General features: G+C 49.0%; 1 protein-coding gene across 4 annotated transcripts in view; it reads left to right on the forward strand.

The window, feature by feature from the left end:
• The window catches only part of LOC133484156 (semaphorin-3D-like), a 49,863-nt gene that overhangs the window by 25,378 nt on the left and 8,731 nt on the right, over positions 1 to 15,754 (forward strand). For 2 of the 4 annotated variants that reach the window (XM_061786337.1, XM_061786340.1), the window contains 12 exons: positions 5,146 to 5,267; positions 5,380 to 5,534; positions 7,960 to 8,022; positions 8,194 to 8,307; positions 9,950 to 10,040; positions 10,715 to 10,840; positions 10,918 to 11,060; positions 12,472 to 12,586; positions 13,015 to 13,084; positions 13,155 to 13,299; positions 14,952 to 15,174; positions 15,496 to 15,569. In XM_061786337.1, the coding sequence (XP_061642321.1) occupies positions 5,146 to 5,267; positions 5,380 to 5,534; positions 7,960 to 8,022; positions 8,194 to 8,307; positions 9,950 to 10,040; positions 10,715 to 10,840; positions 10,918 to 11,060; positions 12,472 to 12,586; positions 13,015 to 13,084; positions 13,155 to 13,299; positions 14,952 to 15,174; positions 15,496 to 15,569 (1,441 nt within the window). Of the gene's footprint in view, positions 1 to 885; positions 1,291 to 5,145; positions 5,268 to 5,379; positions 5,535 to 7,959; positions 8,023 to 8,193; positions 8,308 to 9,949; positions 10,041 to 10,714; positions 10,841 to 10,917; positions 11,061 to 12,471; positions 12,587 to 13,014; positions 13,300 to 14,951; positions 15,175 to 15,495; positions 15,570 to 15,754 lie in introns of those variants that run through there. The other 2 variants (XM_061786338.1, XM_061786339.1) reach the window with 2 other exon arrangements.

Consider the following 15,754-nt stretch of genomic DNA (forward strand, 5'->3'; position numbering starts at 1 on the left):
ACACTGTTTTCCAGAAGAGGCAGGAACATAGGGTGACCTACAAGAGCGGAGGTCGAAGCACACGGGTGGATGACAACTTGTGCAGACGATGTCATCTGAAGGAGGTTACCGACAGTAAGGTGGTGGTAGGGGAGAGTGTGGCGAGACAGCATAGGATGCTGGTGTGGAAGATGACTCTGGTGGTGGGGAGGAGGATTAGGAAGACAAAGGCAGAGCAGAGAAGCACGTGGCGGAAGCTGAGACAGGACGAGTGTTGTGCGGCTTTTCGGGAAGAGGTGAGACGGGCTCTCGGTGGACGGGAGGAGCTTCCAGAAGACTGGATCACTCCAGCCAAGGTGATCAGAGAGGCTGGCAGGAGAGTACTTGGTGTATCTTCTGGCAGGAAAGGTGAGAAGGAGACTTGGTGGTGGAACCTCACAGTACAGGAAACCATACAAGGAAAAAGGTTAGCTAAGAAAAAGTGGGACACGGAGAGCACCGAGGAGAGGCGGAAGGAATACATTGAGATGCGACACAGGGCAAAGGCCAAACAAGAGGCATATGAGGACATGTATGGCGGCTTGGACACTAAAGAAGGAGAAAAGGATCTATGCAGGCTGGCCAGACAGAGGGATCGAGATGGGAAGGATGTGCAGCAGGTTAGGGTGATTAAGCAGCTGTCATCGGCCAGGAGGCGGGGCACACCCTGAACTGTGAGGCTGACGCCACCGTGCCGCCTCGGCCTGTAATCAAGCCTTTTATAAGTGAATGTCAAATGAATGTTTTCACTTTGACTTCATTTTGTAGTTCACTTATTTGTAAGTCGTGAAAACCATGAATAAAAGTAGAGCTTGCTCCAAAGTTTGATTTGAAACGATAACTTCACGGACATCGCTGATTGAAAATGCCCAATATGAAAATCATGCCAATATTACGCAGGTGCTGAGTGAGTGAATGATTGCAAACGCGGTCGCTGCGATCCGAATCTTCTCTGTAGAATGAGTGAACGATTGCCAGCTCAGCCGTTTGTCCAGAGGAGCAGACGACGCCCACCTGACAGGGTAGGGGAATGTCCCAGGCAGCCTGAAGGCATCACTCCATTTCGGCTGCCTTCCAGCTTCACGTGCGCAACCAAGTCGACTTTTAGAGTAGGCTACTAGTGCCACAGTACCATAGCTCCTACAGTAAGATTACTATACGTCATTGAGTTTAGCTGTCGAGGACAGGTGACAGGTCCCTGCATACTTTTTGGGCGATTCACTCGCGGATGGCGTGATTTGTCCCTGTGACGTCAGGACGCCAACACAACGGGTGAGTGTTAAGCAAGAGGAGAACTATTGCAATGACACTTGATTGACTCACGGCGATGCTGACAATGAAGTGATGGAATCCAACACAATTTGAGAAAATTCATTTGGGAAGTTTCAGGCTGCAGCGGAGATGAACTCGAACCCGAGCGGGCGGGACCCTCCTTCGTGTCGGGAGGCGGCATTTCTCACCACTTCTTCCCCCCCTGGCCGCTACTAAGTTATTGTTAGGGTTATTCTCTCTCATTTGTTTACGTCTTTGATTTATTGTCACTGGGCTCCCACCATTGTGGATGCCTTCCTGTTTCCCCCGTGCGTGCGCGCGTGCAAGTGAGTGTGCATATTACCTCCTGTGCGCATTTCCGTCTCTGTGCGCGTGTGCGCGTGTCTTTCCTGCAGTATTGTTGTGTGTCGAGCCTGCTATTTATCAATTCAAGTGCAAATGTTGAGGTTATTGTTCACATTGATGCTGTGTGTGCGCGTGCGCGTGCGCGTGTGTTTTCTCCTGTACAAATGGTTTTCCAGGGAAATGCATTTACCACGGAAACATTATTTTCCCACTTGAATAATGAAAATAAAAGCCATGTAAACACGAGCACTTAAAAACTAGTCACACCATAGCATTCTTATTCTTAATAAATACCAGATACAAGTCAACGTAATAAATTGCATCTCACAGAAGAGCAGCTAATTGGCTAGCGAGACCCCAAGAGGGCGGGGCTTACGAAACCTGCTGGCATAATAGTTCAACAACTGTCGTTTTTTAACTTTAACTTTTTTAGACTGCTTTTGTCTTCAGTGAAAGCAGCATCCGGTGGGACGTGCCCGGAACGCCTCACCGGGGAGGCGTCCGGGAGGCGTCCGGATCAGATGCCCCGGCCACCTCATCTGGCTCCTCTCGATGCGGAGGAGCAGCGGCTCTACTCTGAGATCCTCCCGGAGGACCGAGCTTCTCACCCTATCTCTAAGGGAGAGCCTTAGAGACACCCTGCGGAGGAAACTCATTTTTGGCCGGAGGGTAGGAACGCAGATCGACTGGTAAATCGAGAGCTTCGCCTTTCGGCTTAGCTCCTTCTTTACCACAACGGACCGATACAAAGTCCGCATCACTGCAGACGCCGCACCGATCCGCCTGTCGATCTCCCGTTCCTTTCTTCCCTCAGTCGTGAACAAGACCCCGAGATACTTGAACTCCTCCACTTGGGGCAGGATGTCATCCCCGACCCGGAGAGGGCACGCCAGCCTTTTCCGACTGAGGACCACGGTCTCAGATTTGGAGGTGCCGCTTCACACTCTGCTGCGAACCGCTCCAGTGAGAGTTGGAGGTCACGGCTTGATGAAGCGAACAGAAAAACATCATCTGCAAAAAGCAGAGATGCAATTCTAGGACCACCAAACTGGACCCCCTCTACGCCTCGGCTGCGCCTAGAAATTCTGTCCATAAAAGTTATGAACAAAATCGGTGACAAAGGGCAGCCTTGGCGGAGTCCAACCCTCACCGGAAACGAGTCCGACTTACAGCCGGATACCCGGACCAAACTCTGACACCGGTCGTACAGGGACCGAACAGCCTGTATCAGGGGGTTCGGTACCCCGTACTCCCGAAGCACCCCCACAGGACTCCCCGAGGGACACGGTCGAACGCCTTCTCCAAGTCCACAAAACACATGTAGACTGGTTGGGTGAACTCCCATGCACCCTCGAGGACCGTGCCAAGGGTGTAGAGCTGGTCCACTGTTCCACGGCCAGGAAGAAAACCAGACTGCTCCTCCTGAATCTGAGATTTGACTTCCCGACGGACACTCCTCTCCAGCACCCCTGAATAGACCTTATCAGGGAGGCTGAGGAGTGTGATCCCCCTGTAGTTGGAACACACCCCACGCCCCATCCCCACTATACACAGTGTTGGTGGTGCACTGCTTTCTCCTCCTCAGACGCTGGATGGTGGACCAGAATTTCCTCGAAGCTGTCCGAAAGTCTTTTTCCATGGCCTCACCGAACTCCTCCCATGCCCGAGTTTTTGCTTCAGCGAACACCAAAGCTGCATTCCGCTTGGCCAGCCGGTACCCATCAGCTGCCTCAGGAGTCCCAAAGGCCAAAAAGGCCCGATAGGATTCCTTCTTCAGCTTGACGGCATCCCTCACCTTTGGTGTTCACCAACAGATTGGGGGATTGCCGCCACGACAGGCACCGACTACCTTACGGCCACAGCTACGGTCGGCCGCCTCGGCAATAGAGGCGCGAAACATGGTCCACTCGGACTCAATGTCCCCCGCCTCCCCCGAGACATGGGTGAAGTTCTGCCGGAGGTGGCAGTTGAAACTACTTCTGACAGGGGATTCTGCCAGACGTTCCCAGCGGACCCTCACAATACGTTTGGGCCTGCCAGGTCGGACCGGCATCTTCCCCCACCATCGGAGCCAACTCACCACCAAGTGGTGATCAGTTGACAGCTCCGCCCCTCTCTTCACTCAAGTGTCCAAGACATGCGGCCGCAAGTCCGATGACACGACCACAAAGTCGATCGAACTGCGACCTAGGGTGACCTGGTGCCAAGCGCACGTGTGGACAGCCTTATGCTTGAACATGGTGTTCGTTATGGACAATCCGTGACGAGCACAGAAGTCCAATAACAGAACACCGCTTGGGTTCTGATCGGGCGGGCCGTTCCTCCCAATCACGCCCTTCCAGATATCACTGTCATTGCCCACGTGAGCATTGAAGTCCCCCAGCAGAACAATGGAGTCCCCAGCGGGAGCGCTCTCCAGCACCCCTTCCAAGGACTCCAAAAAGGGTGGGTACTCTGAACTGGTGTTTGGAGCATAGGCACAAACAACAGTCAGGACCCATCCCCCCACCCGAAGGCGGAGGGAGGCTACCGTCTCGTCCACCGGGTTGAACCCCAAGTACAGGCGCAGAGTCTGGGGGCAATAAGTATACTCACACCTGCTCGGCACCTCTCACCGTGGGCAACTCCAGAGTGGAAGAGAGTCCGACCCCTCTCGAGAGGACTGGTACCAGAGCCCGAGCTGTGCGTGGAGGAGAGTCCGACTATATCTAGTCGGAACGTCTCGACCTCACACACCAGCTCGGGCTCTTTCCCTGCCAGAGAGGTGATATTCCACGTACCTAGAGCCAGCTTCTGTAGCCGGGGATCGGATCGCCAAGGTCGCCGCCTTCGGCCACCGCCCGGCTCACACTGCACCCGACCCCTATGGCCCCTCCCACAGGTGTTGAGCCCATGGGAAGGGGGACCCACGTTAGCCTTTCGGGCTATGCCCGGCCGGGCCCCGTGGGTGCAGGCCCGGCCACCAGGCGCTCCCCTTCGAGCCCCAGCTCCAGGCCTGGCTCCAGAGGGGTGCCCCGGTGACTCGCGCCCGGGCAAGTGAAAATGTCTTCCTGAATTCTTTGTCATCATAGGGCTTTGTCTGGTCCTTCACCTCGGACCTGTTTGCCATGGGTGACCCTGCCAGGGGCATAAAGCCCCAGACAACTTAGCTCCTAGGATCATTGGGACACACAAACCCCTCCACCACAATAAGGTGACAGCTCAAGGAGGGGATGTTTATACGTCCTCATATGGAAATGCTTCACACCACTACACGCACACACACACAGTCCAACAGTCCAACAGAGAAACAGCGTGGGGGGAGGGGCCGGAAGGGTCCTTACCTGATTGGAATGCATCCAGATGTTTCACACGTTTCTATTGGCTGTCTTTGTGAGCAGACATCGTGGAATCCGCTGACTTTTGAAGGCTCAGAACCCAGCTGACGTGTATTTCTAAACTGTAGAAATTCAGCAATAATTGATTGCAATTTTTTTATGACATTGTCGGCCGTCTTTGTGTCCGCTTCAGATCCAAAATGGCTTCGTCGTCTCACATCGCGATGCTGTGGCTCCTCCAACTGGCCATGCTAACGGCTGCAGATGCTAACACGCGCGGCCAATGGGAAGCCAGGCTGAAGCTGTCGCAGCAAGGTAGGAAAGGGCAGGCTCAGCTTCTGGTTGTGGTTCATGTTCTGCTCTAAAGCCCGCAGTTGGAGGTTACAGGACAGGAAGAAGTGAGTTCATGTTTGTGTCTGATTGACAGAACTGAAGAACGGTTCGGCGGTCTATTGGGGGGGTGAGACCAGCGGCGGTTTCCAGGTGCTCCTATTGGATGAAGATCGGGGTCGCTTATTGATTGGCGGGAAAGATCACATCCACATGCTGAGGTCGGACAGCGTGGACCTTCCCTTGAGCACGGTCAGAAGTCCGCAAAGCAGCTCCCATGTTACCTCAATGTCACTTCAATGTCACCTCAAGGTCATCACAATTTCACTTCAATGTCCCATCAGTGTCAGAATCCGAATCATCTTGATTTGCCAAGTATGTCCAAAAAAACACACAAGGAATTTGTCTCCGGTCGTCGGAGCCGCTCGAGTACGACAACAGACGGTCGATTGACAGAGAACACTTTGGTGACACTTTGAGACATTGAGAAAGACGGGCACTGAGAAATAAAGGGTTGCTAGTTATCTGGTAATGCTGTTACATTTATTTTTTGGGGGGACAGTTGTGCAAAAAGATGCAGAGTCCTCCAGCACTACGAGCAGTTGGAATGACTAATATTGCAATAGTCCGTCCGGTGCAATGACTTCCAGCGAGTAGTACGATAATCTGGGACAATGTTGATTGTGCAAATGTTGCAGATACTTAAGTGCCGTCTCAATGTCACAAATGCTAGCTCGATGGCTAGCTAACGTGCAGTCGTGTGCAAAATATATGAGGCAACTTTAACCGACACCTCCAATCTGAGCACATTGATTGGACTCTCGGTTGTCTGGAACCTGACTCAGATGAGCTCACGGAGAAGTTCTGAGTCTCGAGGTTCACATACTTGTACCGCCGGTGTCGCGTGTCGAGGCCCTGACACTAGACTTAGATTGAGAAACGGAGTGGCATGATGGCCTGACATTCAAAACTGGTTCAAAAGAATGTCAGCATTCATTTCACGCACACAAAATTTGACCATAAGCAGCATTGCATTCCCAGCAAATTCTTGTCGACGTGCCAAGCCGATGTACTAAAATAGTACTCGGCTTCGTACTTCGTACTCAGTGTTAACTAAATGAGCAAACGGGTGAAAAATGGAAGTGCAGAAATAAATAAACCACAATGAACGTGACCTGCATTACAGCATGGAAGCGCAAAGGTGAGAGAACACCTCAACAATTGCAAAGGGGGCCATTTTGTCTGCAAAACGTCACTTTAACAGTGACGGAGTGAAGCAGCCCGGCCTCATGACAATTAGTGGAAGTTCCACTGTCAAATACAGAACAGCAATACTTCAATGTGAATGAAGATGGACGGTGCAAGAACCGTACCAGTCTCCTCCCGGCGCTGTGGATTTCCTGCACATGCGGCTCTGTGCCAGCGACGGCGCTGTTGCGCCACTTCTGTCCGAATTTCACCAAGTCTATTTGACCCGCGTCGAAGAAGAACGGCACCGACGTGAACCCGTGTGCTCTCGTACACCCCCTTCAGTGAGGCAGAGTTCTGTCTGCCTTACGTCGTGCTTTTTTGCCCATCTGTGGTCAGCAAAACTGAAACTGAAAACGGAGCCCCCCCCTGGTGCCAAGGTATGAGAAGACCAAAATTCATCGATACACTGGGGAACAATTTGGGGGAAAAAAATCTGTTGAGTTAGATTTTTACTCTGATTAAAACTAACATTGGCATGCCGATTCCCAAATTGCAGTCCGTTTTTTTTTCGAGGTCATCAAGTTTTTTCTCCACAGCTCACCCACCAGATAAGCAAAATTCCTCTGATTTGCTGGAGTCAGACTTGCCAGCTGATTACGATTGGACTCATCTAACGCTACGTGGCAGTCACAATTGAGAGCTCCCAATAGGCCAGTACTATCAATATCTGCAAACAGAAAGCTAGCATAGTAGGAATTAAGAGGATTTGTGCCATATTCTTTGTAAAACATAAACATTGCAGTCATGCCTGTTTCTTTCATATTTCATTGTATGGCAATATTTGAAAAGTTTTATAAAACAAGCACATATCTGTTAGGGCAAGTATTTTTCACATTTTTCAAGAAAACGGGGATGTATGGTTCAAAAATGTGACGCGAAAGAGAAAAACTGAGATCAGTTTTGGATTCCGCACCCAAAAATGAGTTAAAAACCGCTGTCAGACCTAACTGAACAAAAATTGCGTTCCCCAGTGTAATCTGTTCCCTCCCTTTAGTAAACTGTACCCTCATTTTAGTCATCTGTTCCCGCCGTTCAAGTAAACTGTACCCTCAGTTTACTAAAGTTACTACAGTTTACTAAACGGTGACTAAACCGAGGGAACAGATCATCAATGAATGACATTTTTCTCATACCCTGGCTCTAGGGGACCTCCGTATGAACACGAAGCACCAAAATATGAAATATATAAATCTGACAATGGAAAATGAGAGTGCGCATTGTGAGCCATGAAGAGCACCAGCCAATGACGAACCTTACGAGGTTGTGAGGGATTGTGCGGTCCGAGGTGAGGTGAGGCTGTTCACTGGCACACTTGGCGTCTTGACCCGAACAGGAAATATGCTAATTCAGCAGTTTTGACGATGAAATTATTGAATATAATGATTGTTTAGTTTAGTCTGAAAAGTGAGCTTGTGTCTGTCCGCAGTTTTTCTGGCCTGCCGCTCAGAGCGCCTTGCAGCACTGCCTCACGATTGGAAAAAGTTTGCACGTAAGTCATCATCTTAACTCATTCACTGCCAACCTTCCCAGGCAGTGAACGTGTTCAATTCACTGCCATTGACGGCTTCAGAAGTCCAATATCTCTGTGAACTGGGAAGGCTGGCAGTGATTAAAGAGGACAAAGACCAAAAGCGCTGAGCTGTTGTTTTGTCGTTTTCAGGACGACTGCGCCAACTTTGTCCGTCTGCTGCAAGCGTTGAACGACACACACGTTTATGTTTGCGGCACGGGCGCCTTCCGGCCGCAGTGTGCGATCCTCTTGGTCCAAAATAAGGTGAGCCGCAACCCTGCGTGACCACCGGGTGGCGCTCCTGCTGAGGACACGATGGAGTGACGGAGGGCTGCAGTTCCCGCTACAGTGGAACAAATTGAAATTAAATTTACAGAGGAGATATTATATATGTATATTCGGGGTTGGGCACGCACGGATTCACCAATACGTGGATATTTCCCCCCCCCCAAAAAGTATTTATTTTTTTCAATCTTCCTTTTTTTTGGGTTGAGAACCCAACCGCAAAAATGCTTACTGACGGTTTATCTGTTTATCTGGTTTGTTTATATATATATATATATATATATATAATATTTTTTTTTCCAATGCAATTATATCCATCCATCCATTTTCTGAGCCACTTCTCCTCACAAGGGTCGCGGGCCATTTTCGGAGCCTATCCCAGCTGTCATCGGGCAGGAGGCGGGGCACACCCTGAACGGGTTGCCAGCCAATCGCAGGGCACATACATACAAACAACCATTCGCACTCACAGTCACACCTACGGGCAATTTATAGTCTCCAATTAACCTAGCATGCATGTTTTTGGGATGTGGGAGGAAACCGGAGTGCCAAATGCCAACATAAAATAGACAAGATACTGAATTGTCATTTGCTTCATGAAATACATTTTTGTAAACCATTTTTTTGTAGAATAAATAACAAAATACCTAATTGTGCAGTAGCACCTTGACTTACGGATGTTGTGCTATCCTCTCCTGCCATCTAGCGGCGGCGTATCTGAAGCGGATGTTGTTGCGTGCGTATCTGAAGCTAGCTCGTAACTCAAATTTGCAAAAATCCAACAATGCCAAAAAATGACTGAGTGACAGTAAGTAACTCAAAATACATGTAAGTTGGTGCACTCGTAAGTAAAGCTTTCACAAAATATGCAAATTTTTTAATTTGACAAAAATCTATTACTTAAGGAGATGAATGCATTTTAAAAAATGAATGCATTTTATGAAGACATTTTGGATGCGTTAAGAATTAATACAGCAAATATTAGAGTACACTTAACAATATCAATGCTCAGCGGCTGGATGAAAAAACCGAGCTGGCCAAATGTGGCCCCCGGGCCATATTTTGCCCACACCTCATTGAATAGATTTTTAATTTTTTTTAAATATGCCCGTGGAAGCTCGGTGTAGGAACTTGATTTGTTCCGAGACCGCTCGTGAAACGAAACAGTTTTTCCATTTCAACGAATGGAAACCGAATGAATCCATTCCCGCCCCAAAAGCGACTTGCCTTTGTGTGCGGCTGGCGCACAAGCGCGGTGAGGACGGTGGACAGCACTTTTGGGACTGAGAAGGACCGTGTGCCGGCATTACCTCCGGATGGCATGGAGTTCCATACGTTGCCGGAACAACAAATAGAAGCCTCGTCACTTCGGTTCATGTCAATACACTTTTCAGTTCGAAGCCAAACTGAGGGCTAATTCGGAGGCCCAAAATCTGTATATGACAGAGGTGACACACTGCAAACGCTGCGAGAGAGAAAACGCAACTCGGTCCAACGCGTCCGTGCCGAGTCTGTTTGTGTACCCGAGCAGAGTGCGGGAATCAAATATATTGTTAGCGAACCGAGGTTCCACTGTTGTTGAAAGTGTCTTGACGTGTCCGTGCAAATGTGTGTCCTCTAGGAGGCGCTCTCTATGCTGCCTCACACCGTCACGTCCGGACAAGGAAAATGTCCTTACAGTCCCGAAGAACCTTTCGCTGCTCGACTCAGTGGTACTACATGTGCACACACACGCGCGCACACACATGCGCCCATGTTTTTTTTTTTTCAGTTTGCAGCTGTTAGCTTGCTGAAGTTGCTGCTAAAGTGACAAACTTGATTTCAAGAGCCACGATAGCGTGTACGCGCGTGTCGAAGAGCTCCTGCCGCCAGTACCGTGAATGACGTCTTCGTGCTGATGTCAGCAGGCTGCGTATGACGCGGGTGCGATTGTGAGAAGGGCCCAGGTGCCAACAACGGGTTCTCGTGCAGACTGTAGCATATGGGGCTGCTCAGAACCCAAAGCGGACACAGAAACTTGTGAAATCCAAACAGCAGTCTTCATTTACAAAAGTACCAAACTAACAAGGAAACTCCTCTCATGTAGCGTACTACGGAAGCATAAGAAAAACACCATCAAAGGTAATCTGAACAAAAAGTGCTCAAACTGTGGTGCAAAGGCCAAGTAAAAGCAAGGCAACAAAAGAAAGTACAAGAGCAAAAATGTGGCTTACGACCAAGAAGGCACTAAAAACTAGAGAAGAAAGACAAGAAATCAGGACGATAAAAACACAACAAAAAAAACAGTCGATCGTAAAAAACAGCATGTTTGAATGCTTTGTGTTGTCCTTTGTGTTGATGGGTTTGCGCTGTAAACGGTAAAAGATCGAAAGCGTCTTTTGTTCAGACGGCGACGTGTATGCCGCCACGTCTGTGGATTTCATGGGAACCAACGCCGCCATCTTTCGGACATCCGTCGGGGCCGCCGGGCGCCACCTCCGCACGGAAGCGTACGACCGCAACTGGCTCAACGGTGACTTGACGACGCCGTCGCCGGTTACCTTGCAATGCAAACCACACGGACCTCCTCTGACTTGTTTCTCGTGTCAGTTCCCGAATTTGTGGCTTCCTTCGCCATCGCCGACACTCACAACAGCGACGACGACAAGATCTACTTCTTCTTCAGGGAGGTGGCGGCGGAGGCGGAGCAGTGGGATAAGAAGATCTACAGCCGAGTGGCTCGAGTGTGTAAGGTACGACTGCTCCGCTCCGGCCGTTGGCTGACGTGCGTTCGGACCCTTCGTCGGGGACTTAATAATAGCGCCACAGTTATCCAAACGGTTAACCCTACCTCAATATATTTTACATTTGCGCACACCACCTGGAACAGTTCGCCATCAGTACCGATCGAATAACGTGAGCAAAACATCAAACGTTCATATCAGATGCACATCGAAAGATTCTGATGATTCGCTCGTTCGCTGTCAGCTGTTTTCAAAGAAGGGTTGCGCCAATGATTTCAGCAACCCTTTTACAGCATTTTAGCGTCATCTTTCAAGAGCCACACAATATTTCGTTCTGTCATAATAGAAGCACCAAGCATGCCAAAAGAAAGAGGAGACACTCTTCTTCCGCCAGAAAACAAGTTTGTCTTTCCCTTTTTCTGCTCTTTGGTCACGGGAAGTAAAACATGGCTTAGTTTCCCCCAAAACTGATTTCTAACCAACAAGTGGAGAAAAGCAGCTTTTTGTGAAAAGAAAGGTGTCAAACAGAACAGTGAGCTTGATGCCAGTAGTTTTTGCTTTGGTGAGACCTCAAACTATAAAAGAACAAACAACAACAAGTCAAATCATCATCTTTTGTTTTTGTTTGTTTTTTTTGGACAGACATACAACTAAAAACGCGCCGTGAGCAACGCTGACTTGAGTTGAACGTCAGCGGCTTTTTTACATGGTGTTCGCCATTCGCTTCGTGAACGGCATCAGCTTTTCACACACTTTCTACTAGCTACCGCCGCACATACCAGAATCCGAATCAGAATCATCTTCATCTTTATTTGCCAAGTATGTCCAAAAAAACACACAAGGAATTGGTCTCCGGTAGTTGGAGCCGCTCTAGTACGACGACAGACGGTCAATGGACAGAACACTCCGTTAATAGTAAACATATTCACACTCTGTCGGAGCGTGAGGCGCCCAGACTTGTCCGTCTTCCGACGTGCTGGACTATTTCTCCCTCCTAATCGACGTGACAGGCTAAGATTCTCCGCCTAATCTTTATTTTCCACTCCAAATTTGTGTTGACCTCCAATCCGAAGCGATGCAACGCTCCCATCCGCTGGCGTACGTTTGTCATTACAGTTCTATCGAAGCCTGATTTTCAAGCTGGGCGAGACCCTCTTGCAGGCCTCCGCGTTGGGAAAAAAAAAAGACTGGGAGTATAAACATTTAGATTTGAAACCATCCGCATCCAAACCAACTGGAAGCGGCGCAGCCAAGAGAAACATCACGTAGCAAATGAACAGAATACACCGTTTGAAAATATGAACAAGAAATATTGGAATTTAGTTTGTAAATATAGGTCAGTGCTTGCGATAGTGTTTAGCGCTTGCTGGCCCTGGCCGCTAACCGCGTCCTTTTCCGACTTCCTGTCTCCTGGATGAAGAACGACGTGGGAGGGAGGCGAAGTCTGATCAACCGCTGGACCACCTTCCTCAAAGCTCGTCTGGTGTGTTCGGTCCCGGGCCCATCCGGAGTCCACACGCACTTCGACCGACTCGGTAAATCCGATCACGTCCGTCCTCTTTGCCGTCTTTCACCAATCGTTTGTCTCCTCGACACTGTTCGGACGCGACGTACATTTTCAATTGGGCTCGTCGTCAGAACGGTGAGCTGGAGTCTATCCCGGCTGATTTGGGTACACCCTGGATTGGTCGCCAGTCAATGTCGGGGCACATACAGACAAACGAGAACTTTACACCTGTGGACAAGGTCTCGTTTTCAATAAAGCTAACACAATAACATGATTTTGGAACATGGGAGGAAAAGCCACACAGGAAAGCCGAGTCCAAGCCCTGATTCAAACCCAGAACCTCCGAACTGTAAGACAGGACGTGCTCGGTTTGGTTCGGTCGGCCTCGTGTCATCGGGTGTTTCCATCTTGCTGCGACCTTCCAAATGTGAGGACTTGCTGCTTTGCTTCCTTTAGAGGATGTTTTTGTTCTGGAGACCAAAGACCGTCAGAACCCTGTCCTCTATGGCCTCTTCACGACCTCCAGGTGAGACAAACCACGCCAACAATCTGCGCAATGCAGCCCCTGCCGTCACGTTATTCTTTTTTCCCCTCAGCGCTCTGTTCGGAGGCTCGGCCGTGTGCGCGTTCTCCATGGCGAGCGTTCGCGCGGCCTTCAACGGTCCGTACGCCCACCGGGACGGTCCGGACCACCGCTGGGTCGAGTACAAAGGCCGCATACCGTACCCCAGACCCGGGGCTGTGAGTACCTCTTAACAAATTCATTTGGGAGGATTTGCAACTTATTGATAGGCCGCTACTGAAACTGGCAGATGTGGGAAGTAACAAAGTACGGTACTTCGTAACTGTACTGAATCACTGCCAGGCGTCCCAGTGAAAAAAGGGATATTTGACTTCTAAAGCCGTCAGTGGCAGTGAATGTGTTAGTACATTTTTTAGGTATCTGTACTTTACTTGAGTATTTATTTTTCTGGCGACATTTTACTTTGACTCCTTACTTTGTTAGCACAAATATCTGAAATATCTTTCTACTCCTTACATTTAAAAAATGACCTTGTTACTTTTAAAACCTAAAGTTAGCGACGACGCTACGTACAAAGCAGAAGACAGAAAAACACGGAAGTAAGTGAGTCATTGCTCATTGACTTCGTAGATAAGACACTCTCCTTTCAGCGCGTGCCTACTAAGCTAGTGGGGGCAAAGTAGCGGTGTATTCCATGTAGCTAAGCTAGTGGGGTCAAAGTAGCGGTGCATTCCATGTAGCTAAGCTAGTGGGGGCAAAGTCTGTGTGTTCCATGTTTTGTGGTCGGCACGGTTAGAAACCAAAATAACAAGGATCCCCGCACATTGTGCTGCGTGCGGTTGCACACACATCAAACAATCACGACAAGGGAGCTCCGAACTGGGAATAACCTGTCATAGGTAAGAATATTCTTTGGCTCTTTTTTTTCCAAATTGCCTGCAATAAATGTTCTTTTTAGAAAGCTAGCTTGTTGAAGTCTGGCTCGCTGGCATTAATTTGTGTCATGTTTGAGCATTAACTTTGCAATTGGATTGATCAAATATAATATTTCCAACACATTTGCCTACTGCCAAAACAAAACCTTAAAAAAAAAGAAGCTTTTTTTCGACTAGTTTCAGTCGGTCTCCCCCCTTCCCCTCCCGTTTGGCAGTGGGCAAATAAATGTTGGAAACAAATCTAGCTTTTTTATTTTTAACTCGGACAAATAAATGCTCATCTTCATTTAAGCCTAGCTGTTTTCATTTTTCTTTGTTTTGTCCATGGTTGCCCCCAGAGAAAGCAGACCAATCATCTGGAGAGGGACAAAAATCTCACTATATGGATTTTATTATTGGGTTGAAAAATGTCAATTGAGTTTTTCATTTTTTTACTTCAGTACATTTAGAATTGTGAGCTTTTGTACATTTAGAGAAGAGAGAGGCTTCAGTAGTTTGACTTTCACCAGAGTTGTTTGTTACACAAGTATCAGTACTTGTATTTAAGTACTGAAAACCTGCACTTTGGTATCTCATCACTTTCTTTCTAATGAGAATAGAAAAGAATCGAATTGTTCACACTTTGGGGGCAGTGGGAAGATGCCTTTCACTGGTTGGTGGTCGAAGCAGTTATTTATCGTCATGGTTCTAGACTTGAATGTCCTGCGGCTTTTACCAGAGGGAGGGGGGTGGGGGGAGTAAGCTTCCGGGCTGTGACGGTCCCTCAAGATTCCACTGACTTTCCGTAATCGTCCGCCAGTGGAGGCGTTCTTGACGCCGGGTAGAGTGCATCCAAGAGTCCGACTGGTTTCTGACTTCTGACTGTCCCGGACTAGTTTCCAATGAATCGGACTGGTCTCTGAATGGTTTTCTGATGAGTCCGACCGGTCCTCCAGTGTCCCAGCGAGACGTACGACGCTCTCCACGAGTCTACGCAGGATTTCCCGGACGAGGTGGTGAGCTTCATGCGGCGGCATCAGCTCATGTGGGAAGCGGTCCTCCCTGCGGGCGGGCGACCTATCTTCACGCGCGTCAATGCGTCCCACCTGCTGACCAGTCTGGTTGTGGACCGGCCAGACACAGAGGACGGAAGGACGGTCGTCTTGTTTCTGGGAACGGGTCAGTACCTCGCTCGTGATCGTCACTTTGTTCTTTTTGGCTTTACTCGAGCGGGCGGCGAATCTAAAGCTCACTCCCAAATAATTATGACGAAATGTAAAGTAATTTGCGGTACTCGTAATGAAAGGTAGCATTGTGCAGTACTTGGAAAACCTTAAAAATAAAGCTCGGCAAGCCTGACGTGAAGCTTTCGTGGACTTTCTGCAGCCTCCGTCAAGGCCAAGGTGACCTTGAAGTCAAAAGCGGCAGATGTGGTCCGACGCTTGTGCACGCTTGAGTTCCTTTTTGGGTTTTTCATTTGTTTGCTTGCCTTTCCCGCAGATGACGGCAAGGTGCTGAAGGTTGTGACCTCGGAGACGGAGGAGATTGTTCTAGAAGAACTCAACGTCTTCCAGGTGATATTCCACATGGAAAACATGTGACTCGATTTTTTTATGATTAGTTTTGTCGTGGTCGGCACGTTGGTCCAGTGGTTAGCGCCGAAGTCATAGAAAGGAAAGTCTGGATCCTCTTTGAACTGGTTGGTTCAATCCACATCACATGGTTTACGGACACCACGTTGTCTCTATTCCCAGCATTG

The sequence above is a fragment of the Phyllopteryx taeniolatus genome, chromosome 9, assembly GCF_024500385.1.
Source record: "Phyllopteryx taeniolatus isolate TA_2022b chromosome 9, UOR_Ptae_1.2, whole genome shotgun sequence".
Lineage (NCBI taxonomy): Eukaryota > Metazoa > Chordata > Actinopteri > Syngnathiformes > Syngnathidae > Phyllopteryx > Phyllopteryx taeniolatus.